This window comes from Cynoglossus semilaevis, chromosome 11 (genome assembly GCF_000523025.1).
Source record: "Cynoglossus semilaevis isolate Cse_v1.0 chromosome 11, Cse_v1.0, whole genome shotgun sequence".
Taxonomy (NCBI): Eukaryota; Metazoa; Chordata; class Actinopteri; order Pleuronectiformes; family Cynoglossidae; genus Cynoglossus; species Cynoglossus semilaevis.
This window is the reverse complement of record NC_024317.1, coordinates 7,759,540-7,786,132: the sequence shown is the minus strand read 5'-3', so window position 1 is coordinate 7,786,132 and position 26,593 is coordinate 7,759,540. Positions and strand designations below refer to the sequence as shown.

Below are 26,593 nucleotides of genomic sequence, written 5' to 3'. Positions count from 1 at the left end.
TTTTATATAAATATTTCATAAATCACCGAAAAGTCCCGAAATGCACTATAATGCAATATTATGTACTAAAACATGCTGCCAAGTGAATATTTTGTGTTTAAAAGTCCAAAAAGTATTTTATATGAATTTATATGAAACATGCAGAAACATGCAGATAAAACTTTAGCATTTTGATGAAAAAAAAAAAAAATTAGCATTTTGATGAAAACGTCCCCAAACACATTTTCAAAAGAATTCTCAAAAGGTTCTAATTTGATGAGAAACATGCAGAAAATATGGTATTTTGGAACATCAGACCAAAAGGACATGCAAAATAAAGAATTTTTTTCTATAAAATTTCTTAAAGTGCTCTAATTTGATGAGAAACATGAAGAAAATGGAAATACTATGGTTATAGTTATAGTATTTTACTGCGATCAGTGGTTGACAAACTGAAAAAAATATTTTTCTTTAATTTCTTTTATTTTTATTTAAGTTTATCTCATTCTGGAATTCTTCAAAAATACCAGTTTCTCAAAAATGAATGCATGTGTAGTAAGAACACTGCACAAATGCTTAGTTAATATTACATATATAAACCACTGCTTTACAGTGCAAGTCTTTATGAGATATCTAGTATCCTTGTGTAAATACCCCATTATCCGCTTCCAAGGTTACAGAACAAACCTGCACTGAGGTTGTTCAATTGATACACACCTAACCGGTGAAATATTCCACTCCACTGTGGACCAGGCACAGGGCTTCATCATAATGTCCTTGGTGAGACCTCAGCAATGTCACCCTGTGGAACAGAGAGACAGGGGGTATATATCAGAGGTAGCTTCAGCACACCGGGGTCTGACGCTACATCCCCATGGGAGAGCCGTGACAGCGTTTTTCAGAAAACCTCTGACTCAAGGAGTCCAAATGATAAAGTTATAATCGCAATGGAAATGGTGATAGTGTGGGAGATGCCCTAGTGTGACACCGCCACAGTGAGAAAGATGATCTATCTTTGACCCTCACAGGTGGCTGGTTAACTGTATAACAGCAGGATGGTATTTTTATTCCAGGTGCAGGCACTGCAGCTGAGCAGCAGATGAAAAATTTTGATATGTTCTATGCTGAAAAAAACAAACAATTTATATATATATATATATATACATACATACATACATACATACGTACACATATATATACAAAGTATGCTTGGTCAAAAGTTTACACACAGATGTTATTGTCAACACAAATCTTTAATCATTTTTCATTTATTTTTATTAAGTGAAAATATGAAATTGTTTACTTTTTTCACTTTTCACTAAGGTTCTCTGAGAGTTAATTTTTTAAAACAAACTTTGTGCTTAGTTTAAGAACATGCTCATTAGAACATTAGGCACTCTACATTGACATTAGGTGTGAATGTGAACCTGTATGGTTGGTTGTTGCTGTCCCTGTTCTCTCCCAGCGATGGACTGACGAACTGTCCTGGGTGTTCCCTGCCCCCCGCGTTCACAGCTGGGATTGTCTCCAGCTCCTCCGTGCCTCTGCAAAGGATTTAATGTTAGATAATGGATGGATAGATGTAGTTTTTGCGTTTTATCCTCTTATTCTTAAATGACCAATTTGTCCTTCCTTTACCTTTAAAAACAGGAGCAGTGTTAGCTTTCAATCACCTTGGCAGCCCGTGCATTTGTTTGATTGAACCTCCACCCATTTTTAAATGTTTGATTCCAACATTTATTATTATTATACATATATGTACATTGCGAAACATTGGAAGAATGAGTTTACCCATTAGAGCTGCTGGTGAGTTTTCAGTCTTTCAGACAAGGTTATGAATGGAAAGGATAAAAATGACAGAATATAAAACACTGTTTAATTTCTGATTGATTGCCAAATGTGGTATTTTACAATTTTGAGGGGGAGTAATGAATAGCCATTACAGCTTCTCAGTAACTTTGCAGTCATGGTGTTATCTAACAGTTAAAATGTCCTTTATCATATATAAGTATAGACCTACAGCAAATAGTACATATATTTTAATCTTTGATTTCTAACAGAAGGTAATTTTGCTTTTGTTTTGAAAATGTTTTTGAAAAAACATTTAACTTTTTTTTTTGTTTTCCACTCCCTCTACCAATGTTTGCAGGACCTGTGAGCAGCATGTTAGTCAACCGCTTTGGAAGCCGTCCAATGGTAATACTAGGGGGACTGCTGTGTGGAGTCTCTATGGTGGCCGCTTCATTTGGGAACTCCATTGTCTACATTTACTTTTTCATCGGCATCATTGGAGGTACAGTGCATGAACACTAATTTCAAATATTGTTCCTTTAGCCACACTGTGTAATAATATAGTGAAACTATGCTAACCCAGCTCAGTTGAGTCTCCGGAGTGAAAAAAAAAATGTCTACGTCAAAATCAGCATCAACAGAGCAAGTCCTAGTCAAAACAAAAACCAAGGTCACTGAGAGTAATCAGGTCAAGACTGCAGCAAGAGGTAACAGACCTAAGATAAGTGCAAGTGTTTTAGAAATAGATGTCAAAATGATTTTGGGGGGAGGTTTAGTATTAGACTAATGGCTGTTTTTTCCTCCCTCCAACAACCTTTTGCTAAGCTGATCAGGATCAGGCTTTGGGGAAATAGTTGTTGCTTGCATTTTATTACATTGCAAGCATTGCTTACTTACATTGTATTTATTAAAATAAACAGATGTTAGAAAAATGTTTTGTTCTAAATTCAGTTTTCTGTTATCAGAGAATTAAATGCCTGATTTGTTAAATATGACCCAGTTCAGATCCAACAACTCAGACTACCATCTCAGGTTAACTATAGTGTTACACTGGGACTTAGATAATGCACTGAAGACTGTGTAAATAAATAGGCATCGATTCTACTCGGGCCAAAAACAGAACCTTGTTAAGCATCTCTTGTTAATTCTCTCTCTAAGTTCAGAGTTTCACTTTGATGTTCCTTCCTTGTTATTCGGGAATTAAAACATGTTAGTATTCAGATATATTTAGGTAGGTTGATGGATGGATGGATAGACATACAGACAGATGGATGGTTGTGTATATACGCACTTCAAAATCTTTTGGTGCCTGTACTGGGTTACATCCATCCATTCCCCTGACCCTCAGTAATTGCCTCAAAGGGTTGAAAGGTTGTTGTGAGACTGAGTCAACTCTGTGGGTTTCCAATCTAAATCAGCCTAATGGGACTGCCTGGCTGTTATCATGAGGGCCCAGGCCATTGGCCCGGGGCATCTGTCCTTCTGCTGTGGTGTTTTCGGGGCACTGAGTGAAACAAAAACAGGACAGTAATTAAGACAGCGCTTGCACGTATTGCGGAGAGCACGGTCTTCCATGGCTCTCTGCAGTCTCCCATAGGCTACCATTGTAGTTGTCACAAGGGGCACCGCTGTCACCCTGAGAGGCTCATTACCCTGCCCGCACCGACCACTGTGAAGGATTTATAGCCTCATCGGGTGGCTGGTCCATGTGCCTTGCCCAGGAGCATTTGAGAGCCCAGCGCTGCTCACACATGTGCCCTGGCTCATTGACACAAATGCATCAGACAGTGTGTTTTAAGTAGCAGGCACACATTCAAAGTGACAATGAAAGACTTCACAGAAACACAGAATAGCTCTCACTTAGTGATTGTCTGTGTGCACATGAAGGAGAGGGAGAGAGACGACTCGTCAAGGTCAGGCTTGTTGTCATTGCACAAGGTTGCAGAAAAGCATTTGTGGCTCAATGTGAGGAACAGAGGCCAGGAAAACGTCTATTATTTACCAGGAATCGAACCATAGTCTTTGCTCTAAGGAAAGAAAGCTAACCGAACCACGTGGTGCTAAACTCTAAGACACACATTCACACACGCCTTTCCATGTTTGAAAATGTCATAATGAACTGTTTTTAAATTGTTTTTCACTTTTCACTCTGTACATACACAGGTAGTGGACTGTGCTTGAACCTGAACGCCTCTCTGACCATCATCAGCAAGTACTTCCTGGACAGGCGTCCTTTAGCCAATGGTTTGGCCATGGCAGGGAGTCCAGTGTTTCTGTGCATCGTTGCTCCCCTGAACCAGTATTTGCTTGATAAGTTCGGCTGGAGAGGAAGTCTGCTCATTCTCGGGGGTCTGATGCTAAACTGCTGCGTCGCCGGTGCTCTAATGCGACCTGTCACTTTAGCGTGTAAGAGATCTTCCAAAGTATCGCTCAAGATGGTCGAAGAACAGCAAAATACGAACAACACTAAACCAGAAGGTGGCTGCATGAAGAATGCAAAGGCATTCATAAATCTGTCTTTCTTCAAGGAAAAGGGCTTTGTCTTTTACCTCATTGGAAACATGATGTTTATTTTTGGAGCCTACGCGCCTATCGTGTTTCTGCCGGCCTACGCCATCAGTAAAGGTGTGGAGGACTACTCTGCAGCATACCTGCTCTCTATTATGGGCTTCGTGGACATGTTTGTTCGTCCTGGCACTGGCCTGCTGGCCAACAGCCGGTGGATCAGGCCCAGAATCCAGTACTTCTTCAGCTTTGCTATGGTTTTCAATGGTGCCTGCCACTTGGTCTGCCCGCTGCTGGACAGTTACGCCCTCCTGGTGGCTTATGCAGTGTTTTTCGGTGTTGGATTTGGTATGGTTTTTGCACTGATATTTGAGTGCTTAATGGACCTGATGGGAAGTAAGTGCTTCCCCAGCGCCGTTGGACTTGTCACCATTATCGAGTGCTTCCCCATGCTGCTGGGACCTCCAACTGCAGGTAATTACTTTATCAATTATTCACTCTTTATTTGTATAGCTTATAGCTATGTGTGTTATATGTTACATTTAATAGGATTTGATAGATAGATGGGTTGGTAGGTAGGTTTAACTCTGTCAATCCCTTAGGAGTTCCATAAGGAAATTTAAGGTAATAATAATATGTCCTAATATGATGGGTACGATATAAGGTTTTGTTCCACCTACCGATTCTACAGGTGCATTTGCTTGATGACGTATTTGGGATGTGACATCACACACATACTCTGTCATTTACAATTGACGCACCACCTGCTGCACAGTGATGGTGCTGGTTAGTCCTGCTACAGTGTTTGCAACTCACTGTACTTTGTCATAAATATCTCAGGTCTGATCTCATAAGCCCTGTACCTGTAAGTGCATTTTGTCAGCTCATTTTATTGTAGCTGCTTGTCCTCTGTGTGGTGTGAATAAACAATTGTGATAAGTTGTTTGTGGACTAAAGTTGTAGATGGAGCGTCCCGCCTCCAATCCCTCTTTTGTCAACACAAAGTTTTTATTCTAATTATACATGTTGGGCTGACATATGCTGACTGCCACCAATCAATGAGTCAACTTTAAAGTTCTCTTAGAGCAGTTGTGTTTGTTCTCTCAGACAGATACTCTGAGGAGGCTGTGCAGCCGCCGTTGACTTGATTAGCTGTGTATATTGTCCCAGTGACAAACTCTCCCTCTAACCTGAGTTTTAATGAGATGAAAATTTATAGTTCTCACTTTGCTCTGTTGCAAGTTCGTTCCGAGACAGAGATTTAATAGGATAAATGAATTCCTCCTTCCCTGCATGTCTAGCAGTCCTCCTCCAGGGGGCACATTGTTATTTCCCCCTTCTGAAGACAGGTTGTTACTGCTGCTGCAAAAACCTGTGGGTCAGTCCAATTAGGACAAAGAGTGGTAAGTGGGTGTAGATGGCCATGTGCTTTCAGTATTTAATGATCCGCAATTCAAAATCTCATCATAATAGTCCTGGTACCTGGGCCATAATTAAAGCTGTGACTACATTAATGTGGAGGAGTTGGGTGTAAGAGGTGAGGAAGGGGAGGGGGAGGGTGGGGGTGGTTACAAAGAAAAAAATAGACTAAATTACCAGCCAGGCCAATCAAGGCTGACTTTAATGAGGGTGATGTCACGGCTCTGATGCGCCAGATGAGGGCTATCAATCAGATAATGAAGCTGTGACGGAGATGTTTGGAACAGAGCCACATTAAAACTGACTCTTGCTTCTCTGAGACTGGGAGCACAAAATATTAAAGCTGTTACATGTTGAAGGTAAAATATAACAGCCTGATGGAAGCAGTTACTAGTGGTAAATAGACCAGGTGGGATTAATGCAACATAAAGGATGGATAGTGTTTATTGGAGGCTGACCCATACCCCGTGAATTGAAACACTATTGAGAACCTGATAACATATAGTTGTGGCGCTTTGGCCCAGAGGCAATGTCTCTGTCATTGGTGTGGAATCCCAGGGTTCACCTCCTGGGCAAGTTCGAATCCCGGTCAGGGCGGTTGGTACCTTCCAGTGGACTCACCACCTGCAGGAAGGTTTGGGGGGTGTTGGTAAGGTGCAGTGTGATTTGGGTGGCGGTCATGGAGACTGCTGCCCCCGCGACCCGGTAACGGATAAGCGGATGAAAATGGATGGATGGATAACGTATAGTTTTACCTGTACAAACCACTGCACGAGTTGCTGCCACCTAGTGACTGGAGGCTTGTTATCATTCAAACGTTACAGCAGTGGTACACTTATGTCCAGCGTGCCTTGTTCTATTTGAAGCCCCTGACACCCCACTTGGCACCTCGCCGTGCCCCGCCCCCCGGCAGCAGAACCTACAGTACAGACCAAATAATTAAACTTGTGGTAAATTGTACTTTGTTTTGTAAAAAAAAAAAAAAAAGTGAGAATCGTGGCACAATTTCCTTTGAGGTCACAACTGATGTAAATCTGTACTGTATGGCAATTATAGCTTGTTTGTTGTTACGTTGTGTTTTACTGGTGATATTTGTGAATAATTGATTGTTCTGGTGTGGTAAGAGTGGTAAAAATCATCATTTGCAGTTGTCTCACTTATGTAATGTGCCTTTAAATTGTCTTGTCTACAACAGCCTCACTGTCCTACCATGCATTCGTCTGTGGACAGATTATTCTCATACACATTAGACACAGCTGACACTGTATCTCTATATGTCTATTTATAACCTCGCCCCCTTCTGAAAGGCTCTTGGAATCATGAATCTCATCTGAAGTGTGTGTTTTTGTGCTCATGCCTCAGAGAATGACCTGTCTTCTGATTCGTTATGGCCACAGCTGTCCAAATGAGCTTTTCAGAGAGGCAGTGAGAGCTGCGCTGTGTATTGATGTCTGAATCTGAATGTCCCTGTGTTTCACATAATACAGATCCACATTTTCTCAAATCAAGTTTCTATTCTGCCATGTCATATATTTACCTCATCACTTCCTAATTTGGTATGCACTTCTCTGTCCTTTCGTCCCTCAGGGTTACTGGTGGACATCTCTCATGACTACAAGTACCTCTTCTTCATGTGTGGATCAGTGATCACCGCGGGTGGACTCTTCCTCTTTGTGACAAACATCTACTACTACCATACCCTGGACAACAAGAGGAAACAAAAGGACAATGAACAGATGAGTAAAAGTTCTGAGAACCAGGAGAGATTAAGCTTCATGGAGGGTGAAATAAAACTCACTACTGAATCAGAAATTGAACCAAGGAAGCCTGAGACCAAAGAAGAGACGGAACATCTAGCTGCAAATAACACAGGGACTCTGGAATAATTGTTGTCCATTTTTCTTGTTAGTATATTACAGCAAAGTATCACGGCAAAAGACCCCAGTAGTAAGGCAATGATGTATTTACAGTACACTACAAATAATTCAAATAATTTGTTGAAAAATACAAAAAAATGATGCACACAATTTTCAGGCAAGGATACTCTACTCTTTCACAAATTCATACAAACAAACACTTTCTGGTGTGCACCAATTTTAACCTCAGTCGCTGTGATCAAACTTGGTGACTACAAAACTGTGGCCTACAAATGCAGCCTAGTGCTGCCTGCCTTGGAGGACCATAAAGGCTTCTTTCCATTTAACCCTTCTGTGCAGCGCCTCAGAGTTTTGCTGCTTCCTCGAACAAGAAGCGGATATCTTCCAATCGCACACAACAATCCTTTAACAAGTAGGCCATGGGTTGCCCAAAAACAATTAGCAGTTAAAGTTTCCACCTTCCATACCTGCATGTGCAGAGGACTGTGGGTGACGATCCACTCTTCAATCTTATCATTTCTGTGTGGGAAGTTCTCAGACTTTGGCTGGAATTCAAGAATTCTGCACATTGAATTAGCAGCGGCCAGTGATGTAACATCCTTGAAATTCCGTTGTCTCTGTATTTTCCCTGACTTTGAGAATCGGCTGCAGTGTACTAATGGTTTGGTTTCACCTTGTTAACACAGTCTAGTTAAGATGAAACGGGACCAAAACCTCTTTCAATTCATCACTCTCTTTTGAGGGTTCTATTCCGTCCGTACCCTCAGGTGAGCTTGACCTCTGCTGTTACAGCAACTTTTAATCCTTCTCCTTTTTTAAACACCATTTTCCAAGTGCTGCAGCTACAGCCCGTGCCTCAGTGTTTTAGCAGTCTACTGTATGTAGCCATTTCTAATGGATACACCTTGAAACGATTGTAGTTTTTGTTTGGTGGTTTCTTGTAGGCTGAATACAATGATTCATTAATTTAACAACAATGAGAATATGACTGGAGAGTATCTCACAGGTGAGGTGTGAATGTTACACAGGCAGCTTCTTTATCCAAACACTGTGAACTGTTAAACTGTGATAATAAATCTAAAGGTTTTTACGTAAAATGTCATATTTATGACATGTTCTACCCTTTACGTGGCTCTATCTGTAGCTCATTAACGGTTTTTGCTTTTATGCTCCTCTTCCTCCCCACATTTATCTATACAATAACAGCTGACTTCTACTTTTGTCTGCTTTTTTAGTGACATCTTATCGTTGATTTGATTTTTTTTGAAAGTCTGTTACCAGTTTTCCAATAACGTATCGTAGGTTGACTAATATAGTGTTGTGTGATTTAATTTTATAATTGTAGCTGCTTATTTAAAGAAATTATGCACAATATTGCAATAGTAATTTTGAAGTAACTGTAAGGTAGAAGTAGTAAATACAGTACAACATAAATAAATGTAAAAAAAAATGTGCACAAATATTTCACGTTATTTAAATTATTATTAAAAATATTAACTTGTGTTTTTTTTTTTGGGGGGGGGGACTGACCCTCCAATATGTTGACAGCTTCACCTTTAATGTTAGAAATTGCACATTTCTTTGTACTGAGCCCAGGGGGTGGAGGGGGGCTGCCCTGATGGCTCGGTTTGTCATTGCTGTTCTGTGTAAATGTTCGCTTGCACTCAAGTAGTTATAGAAGTAAAAATGAGAAAATGTACCTGGCTATTTTGTGCTACTGCAACCTGAACAAGGTTTTTTGCTTAGGTGATATTATTTTATGTGTTACTGCTGTTTGTTGCCCAAACAACTGAAAATAAACATTGAGTTTTTGGAACTGCACATTAATCTCTGAGGACTTTTTGTCATGTGAAAAGTTAAACAATTGCAAATATATATATGTATACATACAGTATACTGTATATACTGTAGATATATGTATATATACACATAGATACATATATGCAGTGTATATATATACTGTATACACACATATATTATATATACGTATACAGTAGTATACGTTAAAGCCATATGCAGTAAAATTGCCAAACTACTTCTAATAGTATACTATTACTAATTTATAACAACCTACAGTACAGAATGTAAAATGATACAGAAAGCAAAACAATAACCATTTTTGCCTCCAATCTCAAACACAAAACTAAGCTCCAACGGACCAAGCTAAAGCAAAATGAAAGCCTAAATGAAACAAAGACAAAAAATTATGAATTTAAAAATAAAATGTCAAACAACTTGGACAAATCCTACCCTTGGAAGCCATAGCTTAAAATCCTGTATAAAAACGTAAATTTCCAACTGTGTTTATATCTATATTTAATACAACTACAGGGTTTTGTCCGAGATCCGACCAACAAGGTTTCTGACACTCCAGCTCCAGAAATCCCAACACATCGAAATCTACTGCAGAACTTTTGTGGCCTAGTCCAATTTTTCATGACAATTAGAAGACAAGAGAAACAAGTTTGAAAATGCCAGCATGAGGGACACGAGCACCTAATGAAGCAGGGCCTAAATGTTCCACGCCAGTGCTCTGAGCTGCACGACAACTCACACACATCAGCAAACCTAATAAATTACAAATGCACCAGCAAACACGCACATTCACTTACAGTCACATGCTGTCCCTCAGCTTAGTAATATGCAAGGTCTTTGGCTACAACAAGGTGGAACGTTACCCCAGAGGCAGGATGATGGCTGCTGCGGTGAGAAATGTGTTTATCATTATTATATTTTTTCTCACCTCCTGTGCTCCTCTGGCCTGTTGACCCTCCTCTTTGGACCGCTCCCCCTGTCGTGTATGTCCCCGTGACTTTTGTCCTCCACATGCAAAGAAAAAGGATACTACCATCAGAGAGTCTCACAGGTAACTGGTTACTCGGCTAAGGCTATTTGAAAAATAGTTCTGCACCAGAAAATAAAAAAGAATTATGGATACCATGCCTTAGGCCCAATTCCTACTTTCCGGGTGCATGAGTCTGCAGAGGTCCACTGAGTTCTATGTGATGTAAATGTCCGGTCCACGACCCCTAGAGTGTGCACGAGTCCTTTATGGATGTCGCCCTTGATATCTGTAAACATACAATATGAACAATACATTACTTTTTTGTTTTAAGTCAATAGATAACCTATCCATACATTATTAAAATATTTGAAAAAATCAAAGGTTCATACATTTTTTTAAATTTAAAGACAAGTGAAAATTAGTCGTGAAATGACTTAAATAGATGGGAGTTTTTTGCCAGCTGTTTGCCTATTAAACAGCCGACAGATAGTTTTTTCTATCACAGTCCGAGTTTTTGGAATAATAAAATAAAATAGTTATTGATAAAATATCTGCGAGTGTATAAATACATGTATCCAATAGCTTAATGTTAAACATCTTCAAGTTAGTAAAAAATGTAGTTTAAATTATTTACGAAAATATTACTTCACGTCAGCTAGACTTTATTCAGTTATCACTAAGAATTTAAATAGGTAGTTCACAATGATAAAAAACTTGGCTAACAGTTAGTCATCGGCTAACAGATTTGCTAGCGTTAGCCAAAAGATAATTTGTTTCTCCAGAGACAAAACTGGCAAAACTGAAATAAAACTCTGAGGATAAAAATGACAGCATATCTGCACTGGCTAACCAGAAGTGACCGCTCTCAGTTAACTGTCTCTGCTTATTAAATGACTTTGTACAGGAGTGACTGTAATGGAGTTACACCCCTAATATAAGCAAACAGCCTGTTTGTGCGTGCTTAACATACTGCAGTGTTGAGTTAATCAGCAGCTACCTGTTACTGGAACGGTTCAAACAACACCTGGTACTTTCTGTATGGAGTTTCCAGGTACTTCCCACATATGAGTAGGGTTTGTTTTTTGTAAGTATTTGGATTTCAGTAAAAAAAAAATGCAGTTAGGTCAACTATTGTACTGTGTAGCTCTGCAATGGACTGGGTGTCCAGGGTGGATGCCAGCCTAACCCCAATGACTGCTGGGATTGGCTTCACCTCATCCTACGAAGCACGATGGACGGAGAGACTAAAAAATTCTTGGCTATAATTTTTTTAATGTTCATGAATGAAAAACGTCCATCATATAGTGCTATGCTACTTATTTTGAAACCAGAAACCGGAGTAATCAAATAACTTCCCACACACACTGGGAGAACATGCAAATCCCAAACAGAAATTACCATCAAGATTAAAGCAGCGATCTTCCCGTTTTAAGACAAGGTACTGGTCTTAGAGAAACATCACAGTGCAGTTCATTTCTCAGCTTGTAGTCTGGACTTCCAGAAATTAAAGCTGAATAATTAATCTTATAATCAGAGGTTAATGAGCTGTTGATGTGACAAATGTTCAGATGTGCTTTTCTCATGAACACAGTTCCACCATCTGATTAGTGTTGCAGACTGACCCTGCTGAAGTCATTACCACATGAGGTAATATCTGTTGCAAAACATCTTGTTGTGCAGTGTATTGTACGAGCGACTGGTTCTTGGATGTTGATTATCAGGCCTTCTCCTGACCTTTGGATCCGTGTGAGTCAGATTCTGGTTGTTTGCAGTAGGAGATGGGGGGTGCGGAGGCGCTATCGTGATGAATCTGCAGTGGTCTCACTCTAGCGACGAGTCTGGGACGAGTGGGAGAAACGAAATGTGCTCCCCCAGGGCTCAAAGAGCATTGGCATCTATCAGCAGAAGAAATTGAACGGGAGAAGCAGAGATTAGATAGGCCGACTGTTGGCGGAGTGGGATCAAACTTACAAAGCACACCAACATGAGGAAACACACACACACACACACACACACACTCTCATTCACTCACTCACTCTCTCTGTCTCTCTCCACCATGTGTCCCACTGTGGCCTTTGGATTTGAAAAGAGAATGTGTTGATTTGTTGTTTGCTCACAGAGTAAACTGATGACACAACACCAGGAGGAGAGCACTCTCCACATCAGCTGTGTCTCCACGACAGGCATCAGCAGTTCCTCACTGGAGGCACTGTATTAGCATGTGAGCAGAAGTTGATCACAGTGGGACAACAGTGTAAATGTCACTCGTGTTCACTGTGTCTCCACCGCTAATACCAACGATATTTGCTTTCCACAGAATTCCAGCTCTGCCTCTGTAGAACAGATGTCACAACCTGAGCTTGATTGGAATATAGAACGAACACTAAAACCTGTGTCGTTTCATCTGTCAAACACAGGTTTAGGTCCAGCACCAAACGACTTCTCACATTTATAGCCACAAAAACGATAAGTTTGCCAAAAAATATGTATTTGCCAAAACACATCTTAAATCTGAGGCAAATTTAGCAACAGTTAGCCCAGTACCTCTCAAATAGTGGGGTGGGTGGGGCGGGAGAGATAAGGTGCCACACATTCACAGCAGTTTCTTCAAATCTACACCTAACTTTATTTAAAAACACTATAATTCATAAAAGACTCAAATCACAAATCTGACTATATTTATTTTACTGTGACAAATTAAAATGCATTTACCTTGCTCTGCCTCTCCTGGCCCCTGTACAATAACCCAGCACACCTTTTGGGGCCCTTGCCCCCTATTTTGGGACCCAACTTGTTGATCGCACACAACCAAAAATAATAAATAACTATCCCTGTGACAACCTTTACCTTAGTCTGGAGTCAATGATAAAACAGTTCAGTTCGAGTGGAGAACCTTGATCCTCGATGAATCAAACATGAACCACAGGATGTCAGTCATTTATTTCTTTGTGTCCTTGCCTGGGTCATGCGGGACAAAATGCACGTTGGAATATTAAGGGGTGAAATTAATGAAGAGGGAAAGAAATAAAATGGACAAATTAAGTAACAAAGAGACTAAGAAGGTTGTAGGAAATAAAGAAGGAAGGGCCTTTTACGACTTGGGGGAAATGCTGGTGAGACCCTCTCCATCTATCATCCCTGCCTGCATCCTGTCCACGGAGCAGAGGAGGTAATGAAAGTAATTTAACGTACATCTATAATTAATATACTCTCTTTGGGTGGTGTGTTTGAGCCCAGTGGTTGATGGAGTGTGTTTATTATGTGTGTGAGGTGGAGCCGGCGTGTCGGGGCATCGGGCCACTGACACGGTAATTGACGAGCCATCATTCCTGCCGCGCTCAGGTCTGATTGTTACAGCTATATTTGGGACACCGTGGGCTCCGGGGCTCCCACAGGTACAGGTGGAAAAGTGGATTTTTGTTCTTTTTAGCCTCCTGTTGTTTCCTTTTCTTCACTCTGACGCTGCTGAAGAAAGGAGGTGCAGCATGTGGCCGAGCCTCAGGCCAATGTTCTTCCTTCCATGTGTCCTGCTCTCTGCCTCTTTTTCTCTTCCTGTCTTTCTTCTACACCCTAATCCCAAACCTCTCCACTCCCCGACTGTAAACTTCCCCCGTCTGTCTCACGTCTCTCCTGACTCTGGGTAAATCTAGCAAATGTGCTCTAGGATTTTTTCTTTCTCCTTTTTTTTTTAAATATTAAAAGGCAGGCTGCCTTTCACAAACACAGTTCAAACCCCACTGCCCTCAGTGCTCTCTCCTTTTGAAACTCCCCTGCTCTTTGAATCCCTGCCCTTTGAAGAAAACGCCCAGAGTCACTCAAACACTTTCACATTAAACAAGGGCATAATGAACGAACGCAGAAGTGTGTTTTAAAATTCCTGCATATACTCACACGGCACACATATATGCACACGTGTGTTTTGCACATCAAAACTCCAGCAGGGTTTTTGGAGTTTTCTTTTCCCCCATTGAATACATTTGCTCGTTAGTGTGTCCTTGCTGATGTCATAGGTAATTTGCCATTTCATGTGTAATACCATTAAGTCAGGATAGTATTATTTCTACTGCTATAGAAGGAAACAGAAGACAGAGTGCAACATGGATGTTTAAACTGCGGCTGTTAGTTTAAACATTCAATGTCACAACATTTTCCCATTGGACGGAGCAGCTGTCAATCACACATGATGTACAGTATAATAGTCAAATGAATTTAACTTGCATAGCCCAAATCACAACACGCAGTTGTCACAATGGACTTTACAATTTTAAAATTAGAGTCACAGAGTTAGGCAGAATTTGTTTTTACAAATTTGATTGCAAAAACAATGACATCACACTCAGCATTTTGCAAACAGTGAAGGGAAAAAGAATTCTCCTCTAACAGAGAGAAATATCCAGCAGCTCCAGTTGAGTGTCAGAGAACAGTTCAACACGATCCAGATCATATTTCTAGCAATGGAATAAAAACCATAATCTGTAGCCTGGAAATGCAGTCCAAACATTCACCAAGAAAAAACTCACTGACAAATGTCAGTCTTTCTAACAAATACCAGCCATGGCTCAATATCCAATTTTTGCAAAATATTTATCACAACACAGCCATGGCTGGGATTCGAACCAGCAATCTTCTGAGGCCCCTCAACCACCAGAAGAGATAACTGTTGTTTATTCTTGTCCTACTTTGCGTCAAATGTCCTTCCCTGCCTCTCCACTGAATGAGTTAAAGGTTTTCTCAGCAGATGTGGAGAGGGTCACTGGGTGTGTGGACTTTGCCAGCTCGTTGCCCACATGTCGGATTTTAATGGGCAGCATATGGAGGTGGTGAGTGATGAGTGGGACCTGAGCTGTGACAGGTGCTGAGTCGTCTGTTGCACTGACCCCCGCCTCACAACAGAGCAATTCGGAGGACACCTTCATTCAACAGGCCTGACCCCAACACACACAAACACTCACCCACATGAGCACAAACACACACATGCAGACATTCGCCTACAGCCATGATCTCCTTGACTGTTGGTGACCATAAATATTTTCTCAATACAACGGTCAATAATTTTCAAAATGTATATTTTAAATTAAATCTTCGTGTAGGTCAGGTATGAAATGTATTTATATTGTTATAATATATCAGTATTTGTCCTGGGGCAAATACTGTAATACTTCTGCTGTTCATTTGAGGCTTAAACCACTGTGTGTGTGATACACATACTGCAAATCTACTCTAATATTTTAATCGGGATAAAAACAAATCTGCACAGACAAAAAAAACAAACAAAAAAAACTACTACAAATCAGACAGTAGTTCTAGTGTAAAAAACTAAACTAAAAAAAAAATACTGAAAACACATTCAAACCCCATCCACTAAGAAGACACTCCAGTACAGTGTGTAATGTATTCCCAATAAGTAAGAGCATCAAAGAGTCAAAATGGAGAGACAGATTAAGTAAGGGTCAGCAAAACCTTAGCGAGGATTTGAGGATCAGCATGTAAGAAGAGGAAAAGGACAAAGAGAAGGTGGGAAAGGTGAAGCTCCACTGCAGGGAGGCTCCGTGCTGTGCTGTCACCCAGCAGAGCGTTCCGTTCCCTCATTCCCAGCTTGCTGAGATCTTTTTTTTTTTTTTTTTTTTTGTCGTAGCTGCTTAGCCAGCTGATTACTGGGTCACTTTGGCCGACTCAAATGAGTGGCATCTGCTTGGTCCTGGCTTTGCGTGCACCACCGGACCAGCTGGTTAGTTCACTTTTACTGTTGGTGTGGGACTCTAGGGCCATTAACACATGCCAGTCTCATGAATGGCTGCACAGCTATAGTCGTGGATGCCAGAGTGTCATTGATGAGTAGAGTGTACACACACGCACACTCTCCCTGGCACAAAAGTGTGAATGATTATGTTTTTAACAAGGTGTTTTATCTGTGGCACCCCGCACCTCTGAAGATATTAATGAGCCTGTCGGGGCCTGCAGGGACCCCTGAGGGTGAACTGCTCTCCCAGGGTGTTTCACAAAGTCAAGGAAGGAACCTCCAATTAGTTCATTTTAGGGAGCGTTGTTATCGTAACTTCCTTGGAACTGTCAAGGACTGGTTTAGTCTGCAGAATTCTTTGAAAAACTTCAGTCTTTTGTGAATGTTGTTTATCCTTGGAGCGGCAGATGTGCCTAAAATCCTCTGCATAAGTATGTGTGAAAAGCAGAACATTACAAAGGAAGTGATACTGACCAGCAGCCAGTAGGATCTATCGACCAAGCAAAACAAACAAACAGAAAATATAAATGTGCAACACTCAGTCTTCTATTGCCCATTTCTAATTCTTCTAGTTCTGGCTATCAACTCAAACACACAGTGTCCCACTTGTGTCCCACTTGTGTCCCTCGTTTCTTGTGGCTGTAGCAGTGGGTTGCCAAACTGCGGACTATATTGTGGGTGGCCCACAAAGAGCCTGTGATTGATTACACTTTTATAAGAGCAGCACAAACCTGAGCTGGTAATTGGCGCAGTGCTACCTGTTTGTTCCCTCCCACCTCTTTCCTATTATTTCTGCTCCTCAACCTGCTTCATCCACATTCCCTCTCATTCACATGATATATGATTAAAGCTAGTCATTATAAAGGCAAAGAAGGCGAGAGGAAGGAAACGGTGGTAAAATGACAGAATTTTCCAGCAGAGGTCAGTGTTGTTCCACAGATGAAGCTCTGTCTCATTTGCACACATTAGCTTAGCCACACCAGTCACAAATGAACATGGACTTCCGGCTAAATGTACATGAAATATTTAAAACCTTTTGGACTAACATCTGCAGGATGGACATTTATTAAACATGTTTAATCTGTGTAAAGATTAAAATGTTCACACCAGAGGACATACACAGGAACGTATTTGTCCTACAAAGAACGTTTCTTTTATAGGAATGGATAGAGCACCCTTCTTGTGTCTAAACAATTTGAATTTACTGTAAACAAATTAAAGTATAGCGATGAGCGCAGCACTACTTTAATTTTAATAATTAGATATTTCAAACTTTAAATTCTGCTGCTTTAATTAATGGTTGTCCATCAAAATGATAAGAAACAAAAACTTTTTAGCCTTACCTTTACTTATAGATGAAGTCCGTGCACCGACCTTCAATTGCCTGTTGAAGCCAGCAATGCAGCTAGAAAGCACCTGTCAGTTCACGTACGACCCCTTGAGGTAAGGCAGAGTACTGCCTGTCGCCCCGCTGACTTTTCTCTGGACTCTCTGGACTTGTACTGTATTAGCAGGAACAATTCTGTCGCACATACATTAAAGACATTACACAGACTGTAGAGAGTCATGCTGTACTACTACTTGACATAGACTTATCGAAAACATGAACTTTTAGGCATGAACAATTCACACAAACTGAACAATGATCCCACCAAGACAGAGAGGTTTATAGACCCAGGTGACAGGAGTGAGACTAATCACAGAGTCACAGGTGAGTGTGATCACAATAACACCACCCAGCAGACAAGACGGAGGGGAAACAGACAGCCTCAACACTTACCAAAGAAGAAGAATTTTCCCTTCATCTTAAGTGGAGGTAAAACAAATGGGTAAAATATACATACATAAATGTTAAAACAAAACAAAATAAATAAATAACTAATAATCTGCTAGAGCTGTGGTTTAATAGTCAATATCACCCAAGTAGAATGTTATAAAAGGTTGACAAAACACACACTACAGTGATAGTTATAGTTAGATATAAGGAGCCCATGAAGCAGCTTTGTCCATATGCTTAGCCATATATACTAATTTAAACCAAAAAAATCCAAACCAGTAAAGTCTGTAGCTCAAGAATGACATTGCTCAAAAATATATAGTCGAACAGTAGTATCTTCAAAAAGATAAAACAATAACCAGGAAATGATACAAATGGTTTTGACATCTTTGAAAAATGTGGGTTTTTTTAAAATAATTTTATCTGCCCCGCTTTGCAGCGTCCCTTTTTCTACTCTCTCATTGGTCCAGCTCTCCTGATCATGTTCTAGTGCCTCTGACAACAGTTTGGATAAATCCTACTACAGAGTATCTTCTCTCCTCCAGACAGTCGCTCTCACTGAGTAATTGTGCGCTGTAATTGCATTTGACTCCACTTAATCTAATGGCTGTGCAAACAATGGAACATAAAAGATGTGCTTCAAAAATGGGAAAACCAATGAGCGGCTTCGGAGGCCAAATTAATAGAGTTGTGGGTGAGGAACACTAACAGGATATTGGCACAGATTAAGACACACATGAGAGAGGAAGAGATTAAAATTCCGCCATCAAAGGATCCCTCCCATCCTATATTGATTGGCCAACGTGTTGTTGTCTACGTTTAGATTTGATTACCACTGACACGCAGGGCTGAGGCGGAAACACAAGGCTGGTAATGGCCTGGACGCCTCGTGCATATCAAATATAGCAGGAATCCTACTGGAGTAATTAATATCTTGCTGTGGTTATGAATTTCCTGGCATAAACGGCCAATCGGATTTGCATGGCTTGCACGCTGGTAATTAAGACGAGGCAATGGGGGAAAATGTTACATGAATGTTTGAGCTAATTCCCTGCCTCTGTGTCGGTTCCTCGTCGTGCCTCCCTCTCTGGACCAGCTCCTTTGGTCACAGTTTTTCCGTTAAATATTAGCAGGGAAAACGGGCTGTTGACATTTTGCCTTTCCGCCGTCACACACCTCGAAGGAAAAACACTGGGGTAATTTCACAGCTGTGTGAGGAGTTACACAGGTCATGCACAGTTATTTGCAGCAGTCGTAGCCACTCTTACTCGGGGAAGCAAAGGCCTCTTCCTGCTTATGTGAGACAGTCGCAAAATGCTTTTCACACTTCCAGATTTTCTTTCCCTGCCACCTTTAGATGACTTGCAGCACTGGGTCTGCTTCCAGGGGGATTTTGTAGGTTTTTTTCTGCCCTTCTTCTTTTTCTTTTTCATCCGCCTCTGTCCCATTTAACGCTGGATTGTATTTCCCATGTGATATTGGCCCCAAACCTCTTGGGATTTGCCGGTGGTTTCTAAAAAATCATACCATCAAAAAGCTGTCAGAGTAGTTTCACATCAGTCAGCTGTCAGCTGTCAGGGCCAGATATTGACCTTGTGGTGGGTAAGCTACACCGCACCAAACTATTTACAGCCTCCATCCATGGGCAGATGAGGTGATTATGGAGCCCATGTCAGACAATGGTTTTTGTTGCACGAAAAGGTCAGTCTACGTAGACCGAACATGGCTGCCTCATAGTGTTCAGACAGTGACTGAGAAAAATAGAAAATAATAGAAAACCACTGGGTTAGAGCCATATCTGGAAATACATACAAATTCAGCCTCATTTATGGCTAACATTTGGCAGTAAAGATGTAATTAACTGCCTGTGGTGCTGTACTTCAACTACTGACTGACATGTATCACTGCTCTGGCCAGTTTGTGGAGCACATCCTGTTAGGATTAGTGCACCAAATTAGTGTCCTAATTGGTCAGCCACACATCAGTCCCATGTGGGCCAGATGTGTTGCAGTTTACACCCAAAAAAGCTCCATAAACGCCACAACACTAACACAATTTTTCTATTAAACCTCCATCTTTTCCTGATTCTTGACTAAAAGCCTGTTGTAGTATGAACAGAGGAGAGGGAGAGTGTCAGATAAATGGCTTTGTTTTTAGTAAACTGAGCCTCTTTATGCTGAAAGTATGACATCTTTTCTCTAAATAAATTGTGCACTGTATAAATAAATACACTTGTGTTGTGGACACCTCTGAACAGATTAAGTGTCCCTGATGTCCTGAAACCATTATTGGCCTCGTCATCCTCTGCATAATCCTTCTGGAAAGCCATACTTAAAAATCACATGAAATATTATATTCAGGCCTGTGTGAAAGAGAAATGGTATGCACACATAACTGTGTGTGTGTGTGCCCGGCGGTGGAATGATGCGTCTTTGTCCTTCCTCCTCTCCCCCTGCAGATGAGATGACTGATTTAGAGGTACGGGGGCTCTTCCCTCACTCTGTGTCATTTCCAGGCCACAGCCCCTCTGGGGACCCTCCACATCCACCCCCCCGGGCCTGAGACTCACATAACACATTGGCTCTGTCACTGCCACAGCTTATTTTAGTGCGGCCTCCTTGGCTGCTGGGAGAACTTTAACTTTACGTAATTCATATTAATAAATTTATGGGGGGTTTGCTGTGGTGGAGTGGAGGGGGCCGCAGTTGCTCTGAGGATTTTCAGCACACATGCCAGTGCCGGGAGGTGAGTGAGCGTCTGACAGTACATCGACAGATGAGCAGGAGGAGGAGGAAGTGGAGGAGGAGCAGGAGGTGGTGGCTCACAGTAGAGCCAGTGCTGGTGATAGTGTGAAAGGAGGTCAAGATAAAAATGATAACCAGCAGGTGGAGGAAGAGGAGGAGGAGGGGGAGGAGGACTGTTGTGGTGATTTTGCAGGTTACACAGTGTGAACTGAGGTTGTTGGTAACAATGAAGCACTGAGTGATGGATCACAGGTAGATACAATACATCTGGAGCAGAAAGAAACTGTGGTGTGAAACAGAAGGAAACATGATCATTAGTATTGAAACAACTGAAAATCTTAATTAACAGAACTGGAAGTCTTACCTCTCGCTGTGGTTCCTCTTTTTTATGCCAATCTGCTGCCACCTAGTGGAATAATAATCAAATTTTCTGCCATCATATTGACCGTCATATTGACAAACAACAAACAAATACAAGTTATATAAAAAAAAGATTTGGAAAAAGTTATAAATCTGTTTTCCTGTTGCTTCTGTTTTTTAAAGCATCTTAATCTCCGCCGTGTTGTTTATCTTAGTTTTTCTATCTCAACACCAAAACCAGAGGACTTTTCATTCACCGTCAGTTGCGGCAGAAGCAGCAGCTGCTCCGCGGTCGCTGTGTTGATGACAAGGCTCAGCTCACATACATATGTTCACTGTCTGTCTGGTCCAACCAGACACAGACTGGTTACATGCTTTGGTAATCAGTCCAACTGCGAATGTTCTCCAGGGAGAGACACTTGTCAACATAATGATACAGGCAGTCGTAGAGTTGTGTTTTCGATCAGAGAACAAGCCAAACACTGCCGTCTGCTGCACGTCATTGTCTCCTGATGAAGCAAAGACTCGGTGCAGGACTTCAGTCCACCACTGAGAGCCCAGAGAGCCTGAGCTGCAATGCTAATTAATCTGTTACAATGTCTGTTTCACTGAATGATTTTTTTGGTTTGTCAAACCAAGTAGTCTTGACTAGTCTGGGAACAGTACGGTTTTATTTATTTTTTCACAGCAGCTAATGTTCCAGAAATGGCTAAGTGCGGAAAAAGTTTGAGATGTTTTTACCGGAGTCGACTGAAAAAATGTTCAACGGATGTTCAAATTCAATAGCTGAGTATTGAATTAAATACAATAGTAGACATTTTTTATATATGAAAACACATGCTTATATAGCAGGAGCTCCTTACTCCTCGTCTGTTTAGTTTGGGGAATGGTTGAAGATCCCTGATCTAAATTGTTCCTCAGTTTGGCTGTGTAAAACTTGAAAATAGAAAATGTGAGATATGACAGTGTGTGGAAACAGAATCAGGTCCCAGCACAGTTTCTCTTTCACCGTGTAACGTTCCATGTCTCTGTGGCGTAAAAGTGAGGAGCAAAGTGTTCGATCATCTTCACCCTGTCAGCACAAAGACAAAGAGCTGCCTCCGAGCAAGCAGATCTGGTCATACATGAGGTGACACACACACACACACACACACACAGGTCTCTGGAGACAAGGCTGGCTAGAGAAGTAGCTGACCACAGTGCCCTTGGCGTGATCTTCAGGCCTGGCCACTGTTAATGGACACAGCACAGCAGTCCCTCTCTCTGCCCCCCCCCCCCCTGTGCTGGTTTTACTGTTCACTTACATTTCCTGTTACTTTGACCCTCCACCTGGGGGCCCCTGCTGTCTTTTCTCAGTGCTCTGAGATCACCCCCTGCTGGTCAGCTGGAGGTTGTTATAGGAAGTTGGTTATTGTGTATGTGTGTGTTTGTGTGGTTGAGGCAAAACTGAGACTGACACTGAGTCTGTGTCTGTACGATGACAGATGTACAGTATGTCATTCTATTATGACGCGTTTGGAAAGAAGTTCCACAGAATTCTACAAAGAAGGAGGAGACACCACTAGCCAAACTGATCAACCTAAGACATGTAGAGAAATAGTTTTCTTATCTTCAAAATTACTACTGTTTGAACTACCTTTTTATTTATTTTTTTTACAGGTATTCATTTTCCAAATTCATTTTTTTTTCTCCTTCTGCAAGTGAGAAATGGCACCAAACTGGACTAACTTGGGTTTCTTTTATCAGAAACTTGAATTATTTTCTATATTGAATTTTGTTTTTCCAGCTTGTGTATCTAATTAGAGCTGAAATTGTCCTTTGTTAATCAAAATACGCTCTTTGACTATGGATCTAAATACTTTTTCATTTGAAATACATTTAATACTCATTTGAAATCTCTCTCAGTCGTCTTTTGTTTCACTACTTTTCTTTCCTCAACACCATTGGATTAGAAACCTGCAAAACTGCGTGGTCAAAAACAACATCTGTCTCCTCCAGTGACCCAGTGTCTTACCTGTTTGTTCAAGCTGCATTATTCAAAGAGGTCTGGGACAGGTCATGTGACCACCTGCTATCACCTGACAGCAGTTTTGTGACCAATGAAAAGGCGGTGGAGAAGCAGCTTGAGGTGTGGTTCACGACCTTTGGTCCAGAGGTCGGACAGAAACCTCTTCCCTCGGCACTCTCACTCTGCTGAGTGTGCTAACGTGGTTACTTCTGTTTCATCCAATCACTGACTGGAATCTCTCAGCCTCTCCTTTTCATGTCTTCAGGTAAGGGTTGAAAGGTCACTCTCAGGTGTCTGGGGGGATTAAATAACACAAAGACACCTGTTAATATGATGGACTTTGACTTTTCGTTTGAAAGAAACAGCAGTGCCTGGCCAGTAGGGGCACTAAGGAGCTATCCAGCCTGCTGTGATGATAAAAAGTTGCGATACCTAAAACAAAACATCAAAAAGACCTTACTTAAAAATGTACATAAAATATATCTTAAGCAAAATCTGACTGTGGACACACAGAGTTCCAACTGTTACACACACAAATAAATGCCAAAATGTTGGACTCTGCCACAACCGTGTCTCATTTCACGGGCAAAATTAAAAGTAAACAGAATAATAAAAAAAAAAGATTCATATTTACTGATACTGCATATACACGGTGATGCAGTAGTACTGTATATGTTTGTGTACTGTAAACATTCACTCCCTCTTACTCCTTTCTTCTATGGAGTGGTATATCCTGGCCTATGAGGAACCGGACCAGCGTCAGGAGACCTGCCCTCTACACCCTCCTCCTGTCCCTACTTTGATTTCCAATATGTCGTCCTATCACCACAGATGGCTGAGGAGTTAACATTTCCTGGGCTGATGGTTCTTGCAAGGCCCCAAGGCTCCGGGGTCTGACGGGGGCAGAAATTGGAGAATAATGTAATAGAATATTTGATTGGACCCTGATGTGCAGGACACTGAGAAGACTGCTGTAGGAATGTGTGTGCCCCCTCGCCCCCTCCCCTCCCTTGTCTCATCTTTGTCTGGCTGCAGGTTATGATTTAATCATATTTGTGGCTCGTTGCTGCAGCCCAGGGGACAGGAAACAGGACCTTGAGTTTCCTGTGGCCTGTCAAAAAGATGCTAACAATATGACAAATGTTTGGCCATTATAATTGGAAGGTGAATAACTGGTGTCAGCGGGGGAATTAATGACTCTGGGTGGTGGCCGCTGAATGGTGTTCATAAAAGAAATGAGATAATCCATGAGCTCCAGGTACGGTGCTGTAGTTGAGGATTTTTCTTATGTTTACAAAGGTTTACACCTCAGAGAACACATCATGTCTGAGGTTGGTTGAGATGGGCACACCGTGGTCAGTGGTTAAAGGATCAGGCATGTGATGTATCTATGGGTTAGAAGAGTAACTGATTTTATACTTTTTTACTATGGTAACGTCACAGAATTAACAAGAGAGAGAAAGAAAGACATTTTACAACACGAACAACCGAAGGATTTTCAATTTTGCTGAATATGACACGGGTTCTGAATAGAAGAATTCTTGAAGAGATGGAGATGATTTGTGTCCCAAATGTAGCGAAAAAGGCTGAAAAACTGAAATGAGAGAAATCAAGGGTCAAAAGGGCAAGTTGCCCCAAAAATTTAAAGAGGCCTCCATATGTTTATAGATGGTACCATGGATAGATGGGATACGAAAAGTTATTATTTGATGTTTTCACTCCTGATTATTTTGGATATAACTTCAGGTTCTGATATTTTCAACTGTGTGATCTGCCAGTAGCTGTGGCAGGAGATGGCTGACGGCCTGATTCAGACGTCTGCAAGGCGATTGGGTCTGTCAGGTAGGCAGGTCGAGGGAAATCAGAGGAAGGCTGAAGACGATGACTCCACTGTCATCAATCACCTGCCTGTAGCTGGTACACTAGTCCCTGCGCCCGGGCCTGGAGCCCCGGGATTCATCAGAGGGGACAAGGTTTGACATCTAGAAAAATGAGCTCAGCCCTGCTTAAGTCAGGATACATCGTGACCTGGTGTCAACATGAGAGGTCTCTGTTCAAAAGGGATAAACTTGGTTAAAAAATAAATGTTTCTATATCGTATCATCTTCTATTTTTGCTCATGTTCCGACAGCCGCTCCCTGAAGACGGCTCTTCCTGATGTCGCACCATAAGAAATTGTAGAAATGAAACAAGAATGCAAGAGTGCGTGCGCCTCTCATTCTCTCCCACATGCACTCTCGTATGCACATGCACACAAAAACAACATCCTGGGTGAAGGAATGAAGTAAAATCATCAGGCTGAAAATGATTAATGCCCCTTTTTGTCCATCATGGCATCTGGAGCACATCTGTCCCGCTGGGACCAGGACAGATACGGTAGCTGCTTCAGGGATTAAGCCGCCTTTCGCCCTCCGTCTCCTGCTCCTCTCCCGAGGCTGCAGGTAAAGGATCTTGTCCTGCAGTCAGAGCAGTGCTGCTATCCTCCCACCCTTCACTGGGGGAGACGGTTGGAGTGGCCACCCCGGAGTTTAGCACATTAAGAGAGAGAGAGAGATGATATTTATGATGTGGAAATCGTCTGCTATTTATTCAGCGAACAGTGAGTGTGAAGCCGATTCATCGTATTCCCTGAGTCTCCTCTTTCTCTTCCTATCACCGTCTTCTTTTCAACAAATGGTTTTCAAATTTTCCTCCCTTTTTAAACAGTTTTTGTCATTTTTTTTTTTTTTATTTCTCTCTGACATTTACTACAGGTCACTAGACACGGAGTTTTAAGGCAGGTGAAAGGCCACAATCACAGTAACAACGAGGCTAGAGACGAGGCCTGTATTTACTGCCTGTAAAAAACACATCTTCATAAAAATGTCAGGAAGCTGCTGTGTTTTCTACAACCGCTCTAATTTCCCTCCCGCATTTTAGATTTCAAATATTTTGGGGGTGAAAATGGAGTAGGTAAAACCCAAAGGCATCAGATTATGTTAAATATAATGCCTTTGTTTAAGTGAATTCATAACGGTTTTATAGTTTCAGGTCTCACTGTTTCATTAACTGATTGAATGCAGTATGTTAGCGTGAACAGAAATAACACAATACCCATTATAATGTTACCACAACAATACTCACTTTTCCAGGAAGAGCCCACTCCCACATTACCCACTCCCATCTCCTTGCATGAGGAACATGAATGAATAAAAATAGATCTTAAAAAAGTACAAGAATAAACAGAAACATGATGCAAAAGGTGGAGCGCACAGGAAACCAACCACCAATAACACATCAATAATCCACAATTCAACATGATGGGATCTGTGACCACTTTGGAGAGAGAGAGTTTTAGCCTGGGCACACATACACCCATACGTTCACGCACACACACATACACAAGAAGCCGAGACAAAAAAGGAACGTCCAGTGTGTGTGTGTGTGTGTGTGTGTGACAGCGGATCAATAGTTGTGTTTGTGGCGTGGCTCCCACAGGACTGAGCCAGTATATGAAAAGCTGCCACTGAAGGCTGAAGGTCCTCTCAGAACATTCCCTGTGTGTTTAGCCCAGAGCCAAGGTTAAACCCAGCACAAAAGACGCCACCAAACCTCAACCTGCCCCCACC

General features: G+C 41.5%; 1 protein-coding gene across 2 annotated transcripts in view; it reads left to right on the top strand.

Moving 5' to 3' along the window:
* The window catches only part of LOC103386190 (monocarboxylate transporter 2-like), a 12,812-nt gene extending 3,420 nt beyond the window's left edge, over positions 1 to 9,392 (top strand). For both annotated transcript variants that reach the window (XM_025059861.1, XM_008320346.3), the window contains exons 3-5: positions 2,129 to 2,272; positions 3,934 to 4,749; positions 7,282 to 9,392. In XM_025059861.1, coding sequence (XP_024915629.1) covers positions 2,129 to 2,272; positions 3,934 to 4,749; positions 7,282 to 7,580 — 1,259 coding nt within the window. In that variant the 3' untranslated portion in view covers positions 7,581 to 9,392. The remainder of the gene's footprint in view (positions 1 to 2,128; positions 2,273 to 3,933; positions 4,750 to 7,281) is intronic.
* The last annotated feature ends 17,201 nt before the right edge of the window (positions 9,393 to 26,593 follow it).